The sequence below is a fragment of the Onychostoma macrolepis genome, chromosome 02, assembly GCF_012432095.1.
Source record: "Onychostoma macrolepis isolate SWU-2019 chromosome 02, ASM1243209v1, whole genome shotgun sequence".
Taxonomy (NCBI): Eukaryota; Metazoa; Chordata; class Actinopteri; order Cypriniformes; family Cyprinidae; genus Onychostoma; species Onychostoma macrolepis.
The window spans coordinates 19,152,828-19,173,436 of record NC_081156.1 but is presented as its reverse complement, the minus strand read 5'-3'; the positions used below and the strand labels follow the sequence as shown (position 1 = coordinate 19,173,436).

Genomic DNA, 20,609 nt, shown 5'->3' with positions numbered 1-20,609 from the left:
TTTTAATTTCAGTTAAAGATTTAATTTGTTTGTTGTGTGTTTTTTCATTTCTGTCATCGTGTATGGTTTTTTCCTCAAATATTTCTATATAGTTTTTAGCAATTTTTATTTAAGTTTTAGTTACTTTAGTAATTCAAGTTAAACTAAAATAAAATGATAAATAATGCCTTGGTGCCTTAGAAATACCTTGATGTTGTTTGAATGTGTTTTTACCTTTGATCATTATGTTGTACAGCACTTTGGTCAGTCTTGCAACTGTTTTAACACTAGAACCGCCACGGGGTAAATTTTACCCGCAGCTGTTTTTCAAATGTACATAACAGATTTTCAACAAAACATTCAAGTCTCCCAGTCATTGACTTTTACTAAAATTATGTAATTTACAACCAAGTATTGTTAAAAATAATTTAGATAAAACCAGATAAAAAAACGGAGCATTTATACCTATAAGCGCCGTGCGGGTCAAATTTACCCGCTATATAATGCATGTATTTTTGCGCTGTTATTTTCTTGCCGCTTATGTTTTAACATTGTACGTTTCTAGGCAACGCCTTTCCCTCACTGATTTAGCGGTTATCAGTTTCACAAATAAAGTCAAAATGACTAAAAGAAGGCGATTTATGGAAGGTAGGTATTAGAAACACTAAATGCCATGAGTGATGGAGAGTCTGATGGTAAGTTATGCGTCCTGGGTCGGCTCAGCATCTGACGCCTCATCTGACAGTGATCCAGACATCATATTTAGATGTTTTAGCCTAACGTTACTCATAATTGGTCAAACTTTGGTTTTATTATTTCATTTTTGTCTTGCCATATCGTTTATTGTTCACTACGTACGGTGCTGCTATTTATTCTACTCTGGCCATTTCCTGAAGAAAAAAAAAATCTGATCTATGATGTAATGAATAATTTTTTTTAGTTGTTTTTTTTTTTTGATTACCCGAAGTTTATTGTTGTTGTTCTCTTATTCAAATTATAAATTATATAACTAAACAAATTAATAATTGGGCCTAGGTGAAGCTGTGCGCTTGAATTTGTCATAGCATCATCCTATGCAGTGTGGAGAATTATTATTGCTCATTATTGTCTATTGGCTATTTTAGTAATTTAAATAACATGGGTTATCCTATTATATTGATTAATGACACTGTATTATAATACTACACCACCCAAATATTTAATTTTCGTTGTCAGTGTAGGCTGCATTAAAAAGTCTTAAACATAAAACAACAGAATAAAAATATAGTTGACGACTAGACAATCATTTCATGACTCTAGACACTTCTTTTGGCATAATAGAGTCAAATAATATGTTCTTTAGCCATATAAAAACAATTGCCATGTGTGCGGGTAAAATTTACCCACTGGCGCTTTTAGGTATACAGCGACCTCTGGCGGTTCTAGTGTTAAATAAAAGAACTAGAACTAGAATTAGAACCTTGGCAAGTAGCTAAAATAAAGTAAGTTTAAAAATTTTTATATTTTATTTCAGTTAACATTTATTTAAAGTAACAAAATGGTTTTCAAATGGTTTTAGTTAACAAAAACCATGGTTCGAATTAAAAACTAGTGTTTGTGTTAAACTTTTACACTACAAATATTAATACAAACAACACAATGGATCTAAATGTTAGAACTTACTTTAGAGTGGTCATCTCTGTGAGTGATGGCTGGGTGGCTTTGAGGTAGCTGGCCCGTCGTGCCTGCATCTTGGGCGAGGGTTTAGGGCTGCCGTCCGAGTCTCCGCTGTCATCCTCCGCCATGGCTTTCACGTAACTCCCGCTGCGCATGCGTCTGCACGGGATATCCTCATCTTTCCCCAGTGGAAAGCCTCCCCACTCGTCTTGAGGGACCTGTGGGGTCAGAGGTGACACTGTGTCATGAACCTCTTCCGAAAGGTGCATGTCACTGTCCAAACTGCCTCCTGTGTGCTCGGCTCCACAAATCACCCATACATACATATACACACACACACACACACACACATTCTGATCTCCACTTCCTCTCTTTGAGCCGGCAGAGATAATTAATGAGGCTGCCGGTGAGAGCTTGCATGATTACACTAACGACGCCTCCCTGGGTAGTTAAGCATCTGTCTCAGTGCAGCTCTCCCAGGGCAAACTCTCATCAATAGGACTCTCTGAAAGCATGAGAAGTTGGACTGCGGTTTCAAAAGAGAGAGGAACAACTCAGACTGACAAAAGGGAAAAGCTTTCATTTTCAACTACTTGGTTTTACGATAATAAAATGCTAACAGTCTAATTGTAATAAAGCCTTGACAAATGCTCATTAAGACTACATAAAAGCATGTCTGATGTAATCAAATATACAGTAAAATGAGAATTGTATGAAACCGCTACTTCGGGGGAAACAAAAGTATGTTAAAAGTGAAATAAAAAGTATTTAATTTTAAATAAAAAAAAAATCATAAAATGAAAACTTCACCACTAACACTAAATAAACTAAAATACTTAAAATATATATTAAAAATTATATTTAATCTATATATATAATGTGTGTGTGTGTGTGTGTGTATATATATATATATATATATATATATATATATATATATATATATATATATATATACTGTATATATATTGAAAAATGCTTATTAGTTAGGACATGTCACTGTAAAATGTATGCACAAAGACCAAGGCTCAATTTCCAATATTACATAGCTAAATTGTTCCTTTTTAAATAACTCTATGCCAGCAGATGTAGAAGCAGGACCTCATTTGGTTTCATTTTAGTTTTAGTTGGTTTCACTTGATTATTTGACCTCAAAGAAGGGCTGAACTCATTGTAAACTCCAGTTGCCAAAATACCTGCCAGTTTGTTATAAATGTGATTGTTCAGCACATACGCTCTAATAATTCATTTTAATTGCATGAGCTTACATTCACAAAAGTCAGTAATGCTTGGTGGTACTCTTATCATATAACAACAAGGATCCACAGTATTAGTTCCATTGTTTAAATGACTCACAAAAATTGAAAAGTTAATTAATTAATAAAAAAAACTAAAATCACTAATTACTAAAGTTGGATAAATCACAGTATGTCAGGGAAATAATTTGAAATAATTTTGGTCTTTCTTAAAGAAGCAGAATGTGCCATCATCGTTTTTTATTTATTTTTTTTAATTATTATGTGCATCTGGGCCCTGGTACATGCAGCGCTGCTAAATTCGAACACTGCTTCCATGCAAAAATCAACTATCAATTCGAAGTGTCAGAATGTGAGAGTGCAAATTACTAAGGCCATACAAAACTCATGCTAACAGAGAGCACAGCTGTGTGGCAGGCCAGTATGCTGCATGCATCACTCTGCATGGAGGTTCATTTTAAGGTTTGGAAAGAGATTCTCGGCTGGCATCGAGAGAAAATCCCACTTTAAAGAATTTCACTGTGATTATATGAATCAGCGCAGAGCTTGCGTTACTGGGGAAACGGCTGGCCTTGACGTCAGGAAGTGTATAAAAGGCAGTCAGAGGAAGAATGACTCCAGTAACACCGGTTCTTTGCCCACACACACGCTCACAGAGCCGACAAACACAAAAACTTCCTTCAAAGATACCACCAACACCCACACAAGCCTTTATTCAAGTCGAGTCTGATGAGCAGAAAATGAGCATAAATCCTGTTGAGCAGACCTGGGTACAAGACTCAGAGTCCTCACAGCAGACTGGGCCTCGCTTCATCAAGGGATGAAAGACTGTGTCCCACATGAGAGCTTCCATTTCCTTCCATTAACGGAATTTCAGTTTATATCTTTAGGTGCTTATTCTAGCCCCATAGCACATTTTTAAAAGTGCAGCAAGCAATGTTAACTGCCAGCTGGAGCTTTCTCCAGACGAGGGCTGTGTGGCTTTTTAAAGTGTTTTCTATGCCTTTATTTCGATAGGACAGTAAGTGAACAGGAAGTGAAGTGGGGGAGAGAGAGAGAATGAGGTGGGCGGGATCAGAAAAGGTCTGCGAGCCAGGACTCAAACTCGGGACAGCCAACGAGGCTATCGTCGCCGACGAGGGCTATGTGATTAATCAAAATAACATAAATGTCTTTTTTGATATGGCAATTATCCATTTTAAACAACATTAATATATGTGTTTCAAAATAAAGCATGACACTGTGTTCTTTTACACGTGCAGCTCATGATATAGTGTTTTCAGTGTCTCAGAGTGCCTCGGTTCTCAGTAAATAACTCTTCACAAACTCTGCATGCAAGCTTGTGTCAGTTTTAATGCACATTTAATTTTACAGTGCTAATATACAAAATATGTAAAAATATATTAATATATATATATATATACAGTCATGGCCAAAAATATTGGCACCCTTGGTAAATATGATCAAAGAAGGCTGTGAAAATGTATCTGCATTGTTAATCCTTTTGATCTTTTATTTAAAAAATTCACAAAAAATCTAATCTTTCAATGGATAATAAGAATTTAAAATGGGGAGAAATATCATTATGAAATAAATGTTTTTCTCTAATACACATTGGCCACAATTAACGGCAACCTTTTATTCAATACTTTCTGAAACCTCCATTTGCTAGTTTAACAGCTCTAAATGTTCTCCTATAATACCTGATGAGGTTAGAGAACACCTGGCAAGAGATCAGAGACCATTCCTTCATCCAGAATCACTCCAGACCCTTTAGATTCCCAGCTCCATGTTGGTGCTGCTTCTCTTCAGTTCACCGCACTCATTTTCTATAGGGTTCAGGTCAGAGGACTGGAATGGCCAGCAGAAGCTTGGTTTTGTGCTCAGTGACCCATTTTTGTGTTGTTTTTGAGGTTTGTGTTTGGATTATTGTACGGTTGGAAGATCCAAACATGGCCCATTATAAGATTTCTATCAAAGTCAGTCACTTATTGATTTTTTATCTGTTGGTATTTGATATAATCCATGATGCCGTGTGTCTAAACAAGATGTCCAGGACCTCCAGCAGAAATATAGGCTCACAACATCAAAAATACAGCAGTATATTTCATTGTACACATGGGGTACTTTTTATCCCTGTGTTCACCAAACCCATCTTGAGTGTTTGCTGCTAAAAAGCTAATTTTTTAGTTTCATCTGACCATAGAAGCCAGTGCCATTTGAAGTTCCAGTCGTGTCTGATAACTGAATATGCTGGAGTTTGTTTTTGGATGAGCTCGGAGAATTTTTCTTGAAACCCTCCCAAACAACATGTGGTGATGTAGGTGCTGTTTGACAATTTTTTTTTAAAGGTTTTCTGACCCCGAGACTCAACTATTTTCTGCAATTCTCCAGCTGTGGTCCTTGGAGAGTCTTTAGCCACTCAAACTCTCCTTCTCACCGTGCATTAGGACGATATAGACACACGTCCTCTTCCAGGCAGTTTCGTAACATTTAATGTTGATTGGAAATTCTTAATTATTGCCCTGATGGTGGAAATGGGAATTTTCACTGCTCTAGCTCTTTTCTTAAAGCCACTTCACTAATTTGTGAAGCTCAATTATCTTTTGCTGCGCATCAGAAATATATTCTTTGGTTTTTCTCATTGTGATGGATGATTAAGGGAATTTGGGCTTTGTTTTCCCTCCTATTTATATTTCTGTGAAACAGGAAGCCATAGCTGGATAATTTCATGTTCATAATCACCCTATATATATACTTCAGAGACATTTTACTCGTAAGAATTTCTAGGGGTGCCAATAATTGTATCCAACCTGCATTTGAGAAAAACATTTATTTCATAATGATATTTCCCCCCCATTTTAAATTCTTATTATCCAATGAAAGGTTAGATTTTTGTAAAAATTTTTAAATAAAAGATTAAAAGGAATAACAATGCAGATTAATTTTCACAGCCTTCTTTGATCATATTTACCAAGGGTGCCGATATTTTTGGCCATGACTGTATATATTAGTTTGATATTGATAAGTATTTGTTTGATATTTTATATATTAATAATAATAATAATAATTAATAAATTAATAAAAATCCCACGGTGCATTGAAATATAGGGGGGGGGAAAGGATTATTTTCAGTAATTAAACAGTGCGGCATCAGAGTTGGTACTGTGGTTTTATTAGACACATGCAATTAACATTATATGAAAATCAAGCTCAAACGGAGTTAACAAGGTTTTTGACGGCGAATGACGGAGATCTGTGTTTTGTCTGTCTTTAGAACGGCTGTATCTGAGTGCATCGCATTATGCTTTCATCAGCTTAACGTTACAGGTTATAACATTTATTGTAGCTATATGGGCACTTTTTCTTGTTGTTTAATACACTTGGCCAAAATCTCTGATATGAAGCGCTATAGTTGATAGTTTGAGGATCCAATGGCGTTACGAAGTTTTACTGACAAGCTCTTTGAATTGCTTTTCATTGGTTAAATATTTGTAAAGCCCTTAAAAAGACATAAGGAAGACCAATACCACTGATTTAAAATTATATAAAAACAAAATATTATAGAGATATGAAGTTTGGATAATTTTCGGCACACCTGACTGGACTAGGGTATGGCGACTGCTAACAGAACCAAACTAAAATTGTCTGCTTCACCTACCATGCTCTCAGATTCCTGTTTACCATATATGGCCTTCCCTGTGACCACATAAAATGATTGACAGGCAGCAAGGGCCTCAAAGTGTTCTGATTGGCAAACCAAATATTCTGACTGTGGAGAGCTGTCACAGAAACAGGTGCCATTCTATAAAATACTGTAGTATAATGTAATCTAATCTAAAATTTTAAGAATCACTGAAAACCCTATACTGACTGATCACTATTGCGATCCTCCTCAGTGCACACACACACTCACACACACACACACACACACATAGAGGTACTCCCAAAAGAACAAACACGAAACCCTAAATATCTGTATAAAGACTACAGCATCAGCATCATAATTCTAACTTGATATCGACAGCAAATCACAACTTTCTGAACATCTAAAGAATCTTTCCACAAACCTTTAAAACAAGAACAGCACAGTGCAATGCCCTGTCACTCACGGTTACTATGGCAACTGGCGTCCAGATTTAGCCCTGAAGAAAGATGCCAATTATTCTTTGTATTGACAGAGCATGATAGAGAACATGTGAGACATCCTGCCAGCTCAATTTAGCCTCTGAATTAGTATGTGGCTGCCCACGTGCAAACTCTGATTCACAGTCCGCTGCAGGTGGTCTTAAGATCTTCTCTAGTTCGCTCGTTTAATGCATGTATAAACGTAACGGGTTACCTCATTTGTCTGTTCACTCGGACTATGAGGACTGTGCAGCCTTACGTACAAAAGGAATAGGAAAAACTTTAAATAATATGAGATACAGTGAGTTCTCTCTCACCCAAACTAATGTGTTGTTTATTTCTGACACAGTGCTTAATAATAACCGTCATTCTAATAATTGATACATGCCCTGTAGTTCAGAGAATGTAACAATTATACACAAAAAAATTGGTCTTCTCAAACCGACATCTCAAACAATAGCACAAGAGCTAGAGTGCTGTTGTAAAGAGTGTCAGCACAGTGTGTTTTGGCAGGTATTCTTGTCCAATCAGATTATAGGACCACTGTCAAGAATATTTGCTGATGACTCAAGGGAGTAGTCGTTTGTAATGCCTGATAAAGCAAAAATCATATAACACCTATAATGCCTTTTAAAATCCCAATTTAAATTCTGAATCCGAATTTAATTTGAACAGAATTTAAAGTGAATTTGAACTGTGGTGGCAAACAGGGTATTTAAAATGCCTCCAAAATAAATATGCATTCAGTTACATATTTAAGGTTATATATAGTTCTACATTTGAACATATTTAAAGCTGCAGTATATAGCTTTTGCCTCTATATCGCCATCTCTGTTTGAAACATAAAAAGTTACTTAAAGGGGTGGTCAATCAGTTAATTTTGAAGGCTTGATTGTGTTCATGGGGTGCACTGTAACGTGCTCATGCTTGGTTTTTTTTTTTTTTTTAAATTTCATTATTTTTCAAATATTTTACCTTTATTCTAAACCACTGTTTCTGTTCTTCTAAAAACGGTCTGTTGACTTCCTGGTTCTATAAAGCCCCTCCCTCAGAAATACACAGTTGGCTCAGATTGGTTAGCTGGCCCAGTGCGTTGTGATTCGCTAACTGCCCGGTGCATGTTGTCCGGAAATGTCATGCCTCTTACCATTACCCTTTGTTGCGTGTTACCGGGGGCAGGGTTTATGTAAATTTATGTAAAGCTGATTCTAATCCCTACCAGCTGTTTGTTGTAGGCCTTAAAGAATGAATTCTGTAAAAGAAAATATCTCCCCCTTTGCATCGTATATTGCAGATGTTGTTTAAGCTAAAACAGCAACATTACATACTAACTAAAGTAAAAAAAAAAGTGAAATCATAATAAAGGACCCCTTTAACACTAGAACCGCCACGGGGTAAATTTTACCCGTGGCTGTTTTTCAAATGTACATAACAGATTTTCAACAAAACATTCAAGTCTCCCAGTCATTGACTTTTACTAAAATTATGTAATTTACAATCCAATGTTGTTAAAAATTATTTAGATAAAACCAGATCAAAAAACGGAGCATTTATACCTATAAGCGCCGTGCGGGTCAAATTTACCCGCTATATAATGCATGTATTTTTGCGCTGTCATTTTTTTGTCTTGCTATATCGTTTATTGTTCGCTTCTGCGTTGCTATTTATTCTAGTCTGGCCGTTTCCTGAAGAAAAAAAAAACAAAAACAAAATCCGATCTATGATATAACGAATAATTTCTTTTTGTAACGTTTCAATAAAACAGTTTATTGGTGTTGTTCTCTTATTCAAATTATAAATTATATAACTAAACAAATTAATAATTGGGCCTAGGTGAAGCTGTGCGCTTGAATTTGTCATAGCATCATCCGATGCAGTGTGGAGAATTATTGTTACTCATTATTGTCTTATTCGCCATTTTAGTAATTTAAATAACATGGGTTATCCTAATATATTGATTAATGTCATTTTATTATAATATTACACCACCCAAATATTTACTACCTTCTAATTTTCGTTGTCAGTGCAGGCTTTTTTTTTTGTTTGTTTTTTAGCTTACTGACCATTATGGGTTAGTGTAGGCTGCATTAAAAAGTCTTGAACATAAAACAACAGGGTAAAAATATATTTGACGACTAGACATCCCAGACAGCAACATAGTTTTGGCCCAGATCCAGCCCACATCTGACCCGTGTGAAATCCATGCGGACCAGATGTGGGCCGGATCTGGGCCGACACTGCTTGTTGTCTGAGATAATTATTTCATGACTCTGGACACTTCTTTGTGAAGACAGTGGCATAATACAGTGAAATAATATGTTCTTTAGCCATACAAAAACAGTTGCCATGTGTGTGGGTAAAATTTACCAGCTGGCGCTTTTAGGTATACAGCGACCTCTGGTGGTTCTAGTGTTAAAAAAACTAAGCAGCTGTTGTAATAACAAGCTACAAATGCTTCACCCACACACGGCATATAGTAGCCTGGTCTTCTTTCTGTTTATAGATGTGACGTAACCATGCATCAAACTGACAAATGACATTAATTCCCTGTGAAATCAGACACAACTCAAATTATAAATCATTATTGTGTGAATCAAGGTAAGGTAAGGAGACAGTTTTGAACAATGATGTCTTATATACTCAATAACCAATTTTTGTTAATTTTTGACCAAGATAAGGTACATACTGCAGCTTTAGTAAAATAGCTTTTTGGTCCATGGTTTCTTTGAATTGCATTTTAGAGTGAATTGCTCTTCTTGTCATTCTAATTCAACTTCCTGAGGAATTTAAATTCACACTCATGAATGGAAAGGGAGCCAGTTCTTCACTTCGCTCAGTTGCATAGGGTGTAGGCTAAGCTAGCAGGCTAATCTGCTAACAGTATGCTAAACTAGGACTTAACTGTTCATGACACCAGTTATTAAGGATGGAGTCTATCCTCTACATACACACACACAAGAACAGCACTCATCCAATCTGCTCCATTCAATCCCACCACCTACACAGACACAGACACACACACACACACACACACAAACTCACACAGAACGCAACAAAATAAGAACTTAGTAAAAATATTGGTAAAAAAATGAGATTTTTAGGTTTAGAGAGGGAAATAATACCAGTCAGAGATCGAATGGATCCAAACAGATGCTTGTCAGCTAAACAGAAAGTAAGGCAGCTAGTGGGTTGCACTTACTTCTCGGCAGAACTCAAATCAAAACTGGAGGCTCTCTCCAGTGGTGGAGGAGGAAGAGGAGGGGTGGTGGAAAGGTGGAGGTGGGTTAGGTGAGCATGTGGGTGTAGGGGAGAATCGAAAGGCATTTTGCATACCTGCAAGAATTGGCATGAGCGCTCCTGCTGACAAGCCTCTGCTTTCACTAGAGCCTTATCTACATTTACCGAGGCCTTCTGGTAGACTTGACGTGCTCTGCTCACCGTGAGAGAGGACGACCACGAGCTCTTCTTCACGAGCTGTGAAGCGTCCACGCTCAGCGGGATGCTCGTGCACGTCGAGCACTTGCCCAAATCATTGCTGCTGCGGGAGTTTTTAAGTGCCTGGTCATTGATGGTGTTGTAGGCTTCCAAGAAGTACTGCGACTGCGACTTATCCGGGTGACGTCCCATGGTCATGACACCCGGTGGTCCATGGTGAAACAGGCAGGCCTCGCGTTCCAATTCATCCGAGCTCCAGTAGCCAGAAGGTGGCGTCCTGTTCTTGGGTTCAGCCGACTTGCAGCGCTCCCGGCTCTTGCTGCGCTTGCGGTGCCGAATAGCAGGGGGTTCTCCGTCTGGGCTGGCCTTGCCTCCGTTGATGCTGCCCTTGCCATGGCCGTGACCATGGTGTGGGCCCTCTAGTGAGTGGGACTTGGTGAAGAGCTTCTGAACGGAGTGCACCAGGTGCCGGATTCGGCCAGGGCTGTCGCTCCGTTGCTCCAAGGCTGCGGCGGCACGCTTGTACTGCAGCGTGTGATAGCCGTCCCGAGGCACTGGGAGTTGCCGATCGAACTGATCCAACAGGGCGACGGGGAGACGCTGTTGGCCCTTGTTGGCTGGAACCCCTCCCCCGGTGTAGGGAACCACAGCGGTCTCGTCCTTCAGCTCGTGCTGAGAGCTATAGTGTCTGCGGGGGAAGGTCCCGTAAGGCACCACGCAGTCAGGCTGGTAGGGGCTTCTCTGGGAGTAGTAAGAGTGGTCGACCGGGTGGGGGTTGTCGATCTGGCTGATGAGGTAGGGCTTGTGGTCCAAATGGTGACCCATGGAGTCAAAAGAGGGGTCACAGGTCACCACGTGGTGGTGGCTGCGGCTGCTGGATAAGCCTTTCATCACAGAGATGGAATCATCCAGCGAGGGTCGGAGGCATCCACGCACAGTACAGCTCCAAAGTGACCTGACGGTCTGCAGGGAATACATAGAAAGACATAAATGACCGTGAGCATTCTGTGCGAATGTTTTCATGTTTTTGCTATGTTGGTAAATAATGGGATACGATTTCTTTTTTTTCTTTTCTTTTTTTTTTGCCTAGATCTATGAATTTATTTAAAAATACAATTCAGAGATATAATGACTTGAATTTTCCCTGATCTCTGAATTAAAATTCCATGAATAATATTAAAATGTGATGTGACTCCCCCAAAACATAGTAATATTTATTAATTACATCAAGTAAAAGTTAGGTTTTTAAAATCATGTGAAATCAACATGAATGTAAGGTGTATATGTTTTTAAAGATTTTTCCTTTTATTTATCTTGGACACTCTTAGTATTCATTAAAGGGATAGTTCACCCAAAAATTAAAATTTTGTTGGTAATTATCCTCATGTCGTTCTAAACCTGTAAGAAACACAAATTAAGATATTTTTGATGAAATTCGAGAGCTTTCCGACCCTCCATACAGCAACGGATCTACCATGTTCAAGGCCATGGACTTAAAACAGTCCATGTGACATCAGTGGTTCAACCTTAATTTTATGAAGATACGAGAATACTGTCCTTAGTACCTTTCTGGGCCTTGAACGTGTCAGTTGTTTTGCTCTCTGGAGGGTCAGAATGCTCTCTGATTTAATCAAAAATATCTTAATTTGTGTTCCGAAGATAAACTAAAGTCTTAAGGGTTTGGAACCACATGAGGGTGAATTTTCATTTTGGGTGAACTATCCCTTTAACCCCTTCACCAGCAACAAACAGTTCAATAAAAGGTCTTGTTCTTTGCAAAGTGGAACCACAACCACTTTGCACAAAACAATATGTACTCGAACCTAACCAAGCAGAGCTGATCTGATCAAATACCCTGTTAGTTCAATGAACATCTGTGTTTGACATTACCCAGCAACAGTCAGGCTTTCAAAATGCTTTTTTGTCTGACAGTACTTGAAAGGATTATTCAAGGCTGAGAAGTCTTGACATACTTTTCTGTTCTTCTCAGAGGGAGGGGAAGAAAGCTAAGATTCAGATGATAGATAGACGATGTAAAAAGGAAAGTAGTATTGACAATCACAATGAAGTGATCAAGAGGAACTAGGTCCTGTGGTCCTGTGTGACTTATGAGTTTTTTGTAAAAAACAATTTTAATTTCAATGTTGCCAAAGATTTCAAAGTTTTGAATTTCAATTTAAATTCATACACAGACACACATGCATACGTACAAATTAAACCAGGGCAGTTCAAGCACTTTTAAAAGACCTTTTCGACACAGATCCAACGTGTTAACTAATGACTAAATCAATTGACTAGTCAAGTAGTATGTACAACCCCTAGCACACTACTTTCATTTCATCAACAATCCCAACTACTTTCAGCCGCTCTCTGTCAGAGTCATTAAGATCAGTGCAAGTTCAGCCTGATGGGACACAAGGCAGCGCTACAGAAAAATCTCAATTTCCTTTTTATACCGATGTCTTTTCAGATGTTGTCAGAGCCCAGGCTTTCATCAAGGCTCTACTTGGAAAGCTCACACTCAGTAATTGCTTGAACTAAGTTCACAAAAATCAACGTTTTATCAGTCAGGCTATCTATTGTAAGCAAAAATTAGCTGGGATAAACCCCTTCGTCAGGTATGTGATGTGACTGAATCACTCATGTGAACAACTTCGTCATCCCAATTTTGGGCTTTTTGTAAGGCATACAGCCAAATGTGGCTAACTGCAGATGGTTAGCATATCCTCATTCAGCCACACTAATTGCGTGACGTTGGATATGAAGAAGAACATTTGTTCCAAGAAAGAGAGAAAGAGAGAGAACAGCAGAGAGAGTGAGAGAGAGCCAACCCTGTTATTAGAGAGGTTATTATTGGGCCTTGTGACAGTCTAATGGGAGGGGGCTGTTGCAGCTTGGAGTGCAAAGCCACGGATCTCAAACACCTACATGCCACATACTCATATCACACATTCACAAACAGGAAGAGAGGAGCTCATTTACAGCAAATCTTTAGACAGCCAATTGCAAAGCCACTTATTCACAAAGCACTGGGGTTCACACTGGCACTGTGAATGTCCTTCACCGTCGTGGCAGCATCACCTATTCTATTCATGACAACAGGCATCAACCATATACACATTCATCTGTAGTTCATAATCTGTACATAACTTTTTCCAGATACAAACAAATATGTATATATATATTTGAGTAAAAATACAGTTAAAAGTTACAGTCATGGCCAAAAATATCAGCACCCTTGCTATTCTGTCAGAAAATGCAACACTTCTCTCAGAAAATTGTTCCAATTGCAAATGTTTTGGTATTCACATTCTTATTGTTTTTGTCAAAAGAAATACTTGCTTTTCAAGCATGTGATGCTCCTGTAATTAAAAATAACAGGTGTGGGCAATATAGTAATTACACTTGAAACCAGTTAAAATGGAGAAAAGTTGACTCAACCTTTGTGTTGTGTGTCACACTGAGCATGGAGAAAAGAAAGAAGTGTAAAGAGTTGTCTGTGGATTTGAGAGAAAAAATTGTGGAAAAACATGGACAATCTCAAGGCTTCAAGTCCATCTCCAGAGATCTTAATGTTCCCGTGTCCACTGTGCGCAATATCATCAAGAGGTTTACAGCCCATGGCACTGTAGCTAACTTCCCTGGACGTGGACAGAAGAGCAAAATTAATGAAAGATTACAACGAACGATTGTTCGAATGGTGGATAAAGAACCCCGATTAACTTCCAAACAAATTCAAGCTGATCTGCAGACACAGGGTACAACAGTGTCAGCTCACACTATCCGTTTCACCGAATGAAAAGGGACGCTATGGTAGGAGACCCAGGAGGACACCACTGCTGACACAAAGGCATAAAAAAGCAAGACTGGAGTTTGCCAAAACTTATGTGACAAAACCACAATCCTTCTGGGAGAATGTACTGTGGACAGATGTGACAAAAGTAGAGCTTTTTGGTAAAGGACATCATGGCACTGTTTACAGAAAAAGAAATGAGGCCTTCAAAGAAAAGAACACAGTCCCTACAGTCAAACATGGTGGAGGTTCAAAGATGTGTTGGGGTTGCTTTGCTGCTTCTGGCACTGGATGCCTTGACTGTGTGAACGGTATCATGAAATCTGATGATTACCAAAGAATTTTGGGGCGCAATGTAGTGGCCAGTGTCAGAAAGCTGCGTCTCCACCAGAGGTCATGGGTCTTCCAGCAGGACAATGACCCGAAACACACTTCAAAAAGCACTCAGAAATGGTTACAAACAAAGGGCTGGAGAGTTCTGAAATGGCCAGCAATAAGTCCAGATCTGAATCCCATAGAACACCTGTGGAGAGATCTCAAAACAGTTGGGAGAAGGCATCCTTCAAATCTGAATGACCTGGAGCAGTTTGCAAACAAAGAGTGGTCCAAAATTCCAGTAGAGAGGTGTAAGAAACTCATTCATGGTTGCAAACAATGCAAACAATTTTCTGACAGAATTGCAAGGGAGCCGATATTTTTGACCATGACTGTATGTCATGACAACTATCGGAGGGAACATGGCAATGTTAATGTGTTTGGTCTTGTTGATCTTGAGATCTGCTATGCTGCTGCTGTTGCAATACATTCACAGACATGCTGCAGTGGGCATGTAAGAAATACTGCTGCTGCACATATATATGAAATAACCCCCATAGCATACATGAATCACCCCATAGCAGATCTATGCAGGTGGAGCTGGGGAAGGTGAAGGGTTTCTGAAGCACACTGCAACTGCTAGAGCACTAGCCAAGTATCTGAATGTTGAGCAGTAAGCTCATTGGCTGCTGATACAAAATCAGCTGTGCCATGTGATGATGTCATTATGTCAGATTGAGTTTGACCTGTCGGACTGTGCCATCTAGAGTTTCATGACAGAACTTTGGATTAATATTGTAAAATAGCAATACAATTTAAAATAACGGTTTTATATAATATATTTTAAAACTTATTTCAGCAGCCTTTACTCCAGTCTTCAGTGTTACATGATCCTCCAGAAATCATTCTAATATGCTGATTTGGTGCTCAAGAGACATTTCTTGTTATCATCAATGCTTAATATTTTTTGAGGAAATTGATACGTTTTTTGAGTATACTTTAATGAATAGAAAGTTAAAAAAATAGCATGAAATATAAATCATTTGTAGCATTACACATGACTTGACGTAGTATTAATTTCTATATAATCCCCAAGCATGTAAATGTGTATACATATATTTAATTATATTAATTAATTATTAAATATAATACCGCGCTGGTATTATATATTTTTAATTATAATATATAATCACTTCACTGGCTGCCCGTACATTTTAGGATTCAATTTAAAATTCTTCTATTTGTTTTTAAATCCCTAAACGGGCCCCACCTTACATTTCTGAGCTGCTACACCCTTACATGCCCACCTGTTCTCTCAGGTCAGCTGATCAGCTCTTCCTGAATGTGCCAAAAACAAAGCGTAAGCTTAGAGGGGACCGTGCCTTTGCTGTGGCAGCTCCTAAATTGTGGAATAATTTACCTCTGCCCATTAGGCAGGCCTCTTCATTGTCTTAAATTTAAATCGTCTTTTAGTACACATCTTTTCTCCTTGGACTTTGACACCTGATCTTGATATCTGGTTATTTATTTTAGTTTTTCTATGGTCTCTTAATGTGTTTTAGTTGTATTTTATGTCTTGTATGAGTTTTATTTTTCTGTACAGCATTTTGGTCCACTTCGGTGTTTTTAAAGTGCTTCATAAATAAAGTTTAATTGATTGATTGATATAATTATAATATAATGCATACCACAGATTAACTCAGAAACACTGCATTCAGCACTCAGTTCTGAGTTTGATATCAATGAGTTTGATAATGAAACCAGTAAATAAAAACACTATTTTAGTGTGACACTAGAGCAGTGCAAGTGTGCCATTGTGTTAGCCTTGATGAGAAACAACTCTCCAATTGACAGTTATTAATTAGCACAATATTATATCAACTCTGACAATAGTATTGTATTAATGTATTATATCTGCCGTAAACATTCGCAGATTATAGGAAAGCACTTTGTGGACTAACTCATTACGTGTGCCCTCATTTTACAGTGCATATAAAACCGACATATTAATGTCATATGCATCTTGATAAAGCCATTCCCCTCAGTCGTCTCTGGAGAGATGCCAAATGAGAAAAACTTAACAGCTCCTGCGGCTCACATCCTGGAATTGTATTCCGTCTGCAAGGGAAATAGGTCATTGTGACAGGTGGAGTGTGGATTGGCCATGATGTGATTCCCTGTAAAAGCTTTCTAATGGAGACTAACACCTGCCACCCACCTTCCCCTAATACTGGTGAATCCTCTACTACCATTCATAAGACTGTGACACCAATTCACTGTTCCCTCAGTGTTGTTTTTCCCAGTGCAGTGTAAAAAATGTAATGCAATGTAAAAAAATATATATATATATATTAAAATACGAAATCACTCAAAGATTTAGTAAAGTTATCTTGAGAATAGATTGTGAATCTCTACTGTGTCCCAGTACTATGTCATTATATGCATCACACTCTACAGTATCAAGTCGCAATATCAGCTTTTTTTTTTTTTTTTTGGTGGCTACATCACTGGCTTTTAAAGATGAACATTACATGTGTTTTGAAGATGACATACTAATAATTATCTTACTAACATATTATATTATTTAACAGTTTATACAATTAACATATGTATTGCACATATGTGACATGACGATATTTGGCATGAGTGTATTTTACCAGATCAAAATTGGCTGGCTTTCAGCTTTCACGAAACAATATGTGTATAATAAATAATACTTTTGTTTTATGTAATGTCATGATGTTGTAATAACATGGTAACACTTTCAGGGACCAATTCTTGTTTAGGGACCAATTCTCAGTAATAACTAGTTGCTTATTAGCATGCACATTACAAGCATATTGGCTATTTATGAGTACTTATAAACCCATATTAATGCCTTATTCTGCATGACCATATTTTACATCACTTAAACCTACTCCATACCTAAACTTAACAACTACCTTACTAACTATTAATAATTAGGAGTTTATTGAATTATTGGAATCCCAATACTACATTAACATGGAAACCTGATACCACTGTCTTTTATATGCTGGTTAAGAAGTTGTGCTGGAATGTGTGTTGGGCCATATTTTTATGGGTGACAAAAAGTATATTTCATTGCTGCAGTCTTGCATGGGCAATGTCCATCTGTCTTTTTCATGAGTATTAACGAGAGAGATTACACAGCATGAGTAATTAGTCTCTGAGGGAAAAGGGTCGCCACACAGTGGCTGAACAGATGGGAAAAAACATAAAACATAATACATACTTGAAAAGTAGAGCAAGATACACAGTTATGACCACATTCAAAGATCATATGTATTGAAATATACATATATACAGTATACTGTACACACAATGCTCAACACTTTTTTTTTTTTTTGCAAATTATTACTAGTACATTTTCCTTTTGATTTTGGAGTGAACTGTGATCTACACGTTTTGTGATGTACCTATTAATGAAACAATTAGCACTTTGAGTCATTTTCACGTCCTGATCATAGAATAAGACAAGACTACAGTTCTGAACTGTTACTCCAAACAGTTTCTTGTATCTTGGTGATGCTTGAAATCACAGCTGACTCTGAGCTCTCGTACAGACAGCAGTTGTGACAGAATGGGATTACTATGATGAATTGGGAGTGTTTTCCCCCTGATTTAATGCTGTGGTTGTGGGCATCCTCAAGCGTATGGAGAGCCAGCACTTTTTTCTCCATTTTCCAAGCCACTTACCAGTGAGGGAATAATTACAACTTTGCATAAAAAATTCAGACCTGCATTCATAACATTCTTGACACAAGAAATCCTCCAAAAGAAGTACTGTATATAGACGTACTGTACAATAGGTCAAATCTCTGTTGAAAAACAATGACTGAAAGCACAGTGCTAATATTTCCCTCTCTGTTCCACTTCAGAAGATGCAATCCATCACCACTTCTCTCCTGACTTCCTGAGTCAAACCCCAGAAAGATCTGTGACCCCTTCTGTTCCTTACCAGCCACTTTTGTCTCCATCCACCCATCTCTCTATCCCATCGGCTGACAGACTTGGGCACCCATGGCCTTCAAAACCCCCAATCTCAGCAGAGAACTGGAGCCTTGACTGTCCTCAATTGCTCATTTATCACTTACAGACGGATGGAGGTGCACATACCAATATAAAGATGACCAACATGGACTTACAGTACATGCTCACACACACTCGCGTGCCCATGCAGAGAATGATGAGCCGATAAAGATGTGGGTCAGAGCGATATTGATCCCAGTCCGGTGGTATACCGCTGGAGGCAGTGTGATTGATAGCATAACCAAGGACCAGGATAATAGACTGAAATTTGATTTGTTCATAACACAATATTCATCTGACATTTATACATTGTTTAAAGGAAACGGATTAGCCTATGAGAACAAACGCATTAGTTATGATCAATGATAATGCAAGAAAAAAAGGTTCATAATCTATGCACCTTCTGACAAATTGCATTGTACGTCTGGGTTATCCTGAGTTATTGTGCCGAGAGAAGAGGGTTTTAGAAGCGGCTGTAGTTGTATCAAGACTTGTGTAATTAGTTGGCACAGCTTTAGCTGTAGTGAGGATGGCGGAGCTACTGAATCGATGCAAAGGCCTATTGTGCATTTTGGTGACTCAAGAGCCTCTGTTTGCAGACTTCCTGCGAGCCAAAAATAAACTCTACTTGAATAGATTTCCTCTCTTCCCACGCAGGAATCAGAGAAGCAGAGGGAATGAGATAGAGAAGAGAGAGAGGAGAAGGGGTGTAATGTTCATTAGCTGTCAGGAGGATCTGATTTTCATGGGCCTGCATTTCTTAAGATGGGAAAGGTCACGTGTCATCGCCGGATATGACTCTGTAGACTATGGATTCGCTTGTGGGTCGTTTATATTGTACAAGTTATTTTATGAATCATGTTTAATGGATCTTCGAAGAGCTCGGATGCATTTGAGGGGTCAGGTTAGCATTGCAATCTTAGCACCAGGTGTATCCATTGACGCTTATTCAAAAGTAGCCATGTATTCTGATGGAATAACTTTATAGATATATCACTAATGTTTTTCCCACTGTGCACATTTTTGGAGGGCTTTTAAAGGTATAACATTTATAAAGAATATTCTGGTCACTCATTTCTTTGTAATGAAAGTCAATGAGGACTGGAACAGTCAAGCTTCAAACTTATTAGACCTCTGAAGACATGCAATAATTTTAAATGACCAAAAATGTATAATAACGGACCAAATAAATAATTTAGAATCACAAGAGAAGATGTAGTGTCCTATTTGTGAACAAATTTGCCAGAGATTATATTTTTTAATGAAGCTGAATAATTATGAAACCTCGCTGACTTAATTATTCAATGGAGAAGAAGATTATCAGTAAAAATGACCCAAGGTATAGTTTACCCCAAAAATGTAAATTCCACCATCATTTACTCACCCTCATGTTGATACAAACCTGTATGCAGAACAAAAAGAAAATATCTGGAAGAATGTTGGCAGCCAAAACTTTTTGGTGACCATTGGTTTCCTTTGTTGAGACATGTTCCACAGAAGAGAGAGAAAGTCATACGGATATGGAACAACATGAGGGTCAGTAAAATCATTTTGTGAACTATCCCTTTAAATGTCAGGCTGACAAAGCTGTTGTATAGCTATAATTGGAATATAGTGCACAAGTCATGTTGTCGACCTTTGATACTTTTATAGTGCTTCTGCATCCCCTTAGAAGCTTAAAAGATCCAGATTTCATAAAAAAAAAAAAAAAAAAAGGAAAAAAAAAGGAATGACCAGTTTATTGTGGAAAATGTCTTGTGTGTTCCTCAGAAGAAATAAAGTCATACAGGTTTGGAACAACATGCCAGTTGTACATCATGGCACAACTTTCATTGCATTAAGGAGCTATTTCTACCTTATTTGACTCTTAAAAAATTAGGCCAACTATTCATTTGTGTAAACTAATGTAGTCAGTTTTCTTCAGTCATATTAAATAGTAGGGCTGGGTTTTGGAACAAATTTTATGATTTTATTAGATTCTGACTTTCGATTCGATTTCC

General features: G+C 37.9%; 1 protein-coding gene across 10 annotated transcripts in view; it reads right to left on the bottom strand.

Annotated features, from left to right (window-relative positions):
* dlgap1a (discs, large (Drosophila) homolog-associated protein 1a) overlaps positions 1 to 20,609 on the bottom strand; it is a 123,384-nt gene that overhangs the window by 44,947 nt on the left and 57,828 nt on the right. For 9 of the 10 annotated variants that reach the window (XR_009266017.1, XM_058799841.1, XM_058799822.1 and 6 more), the window contains 2 exons: positions 10,350 to 11,414; positions 1,642 to 1,853 (listed from right to left, as the gene is read on the bottom strand). Coding sequence is in view for 9 of the 10 variants with exons in the window: in XM_058799841.1 (XP_058655824.1) it covers positions 1,642 to 1,853; positions 10,350 to 11,342 (1,205 nt within the window). In the remaining variant the exon portion in view is untranslated. The remainder of the gene's footprint in view (positions 1 to 1,641; positions 1,854 to 10,349; positions 11,415 to 20,609) is intronic. The other variant, XM_058744336.1, reaches the window with a different exon arrangement.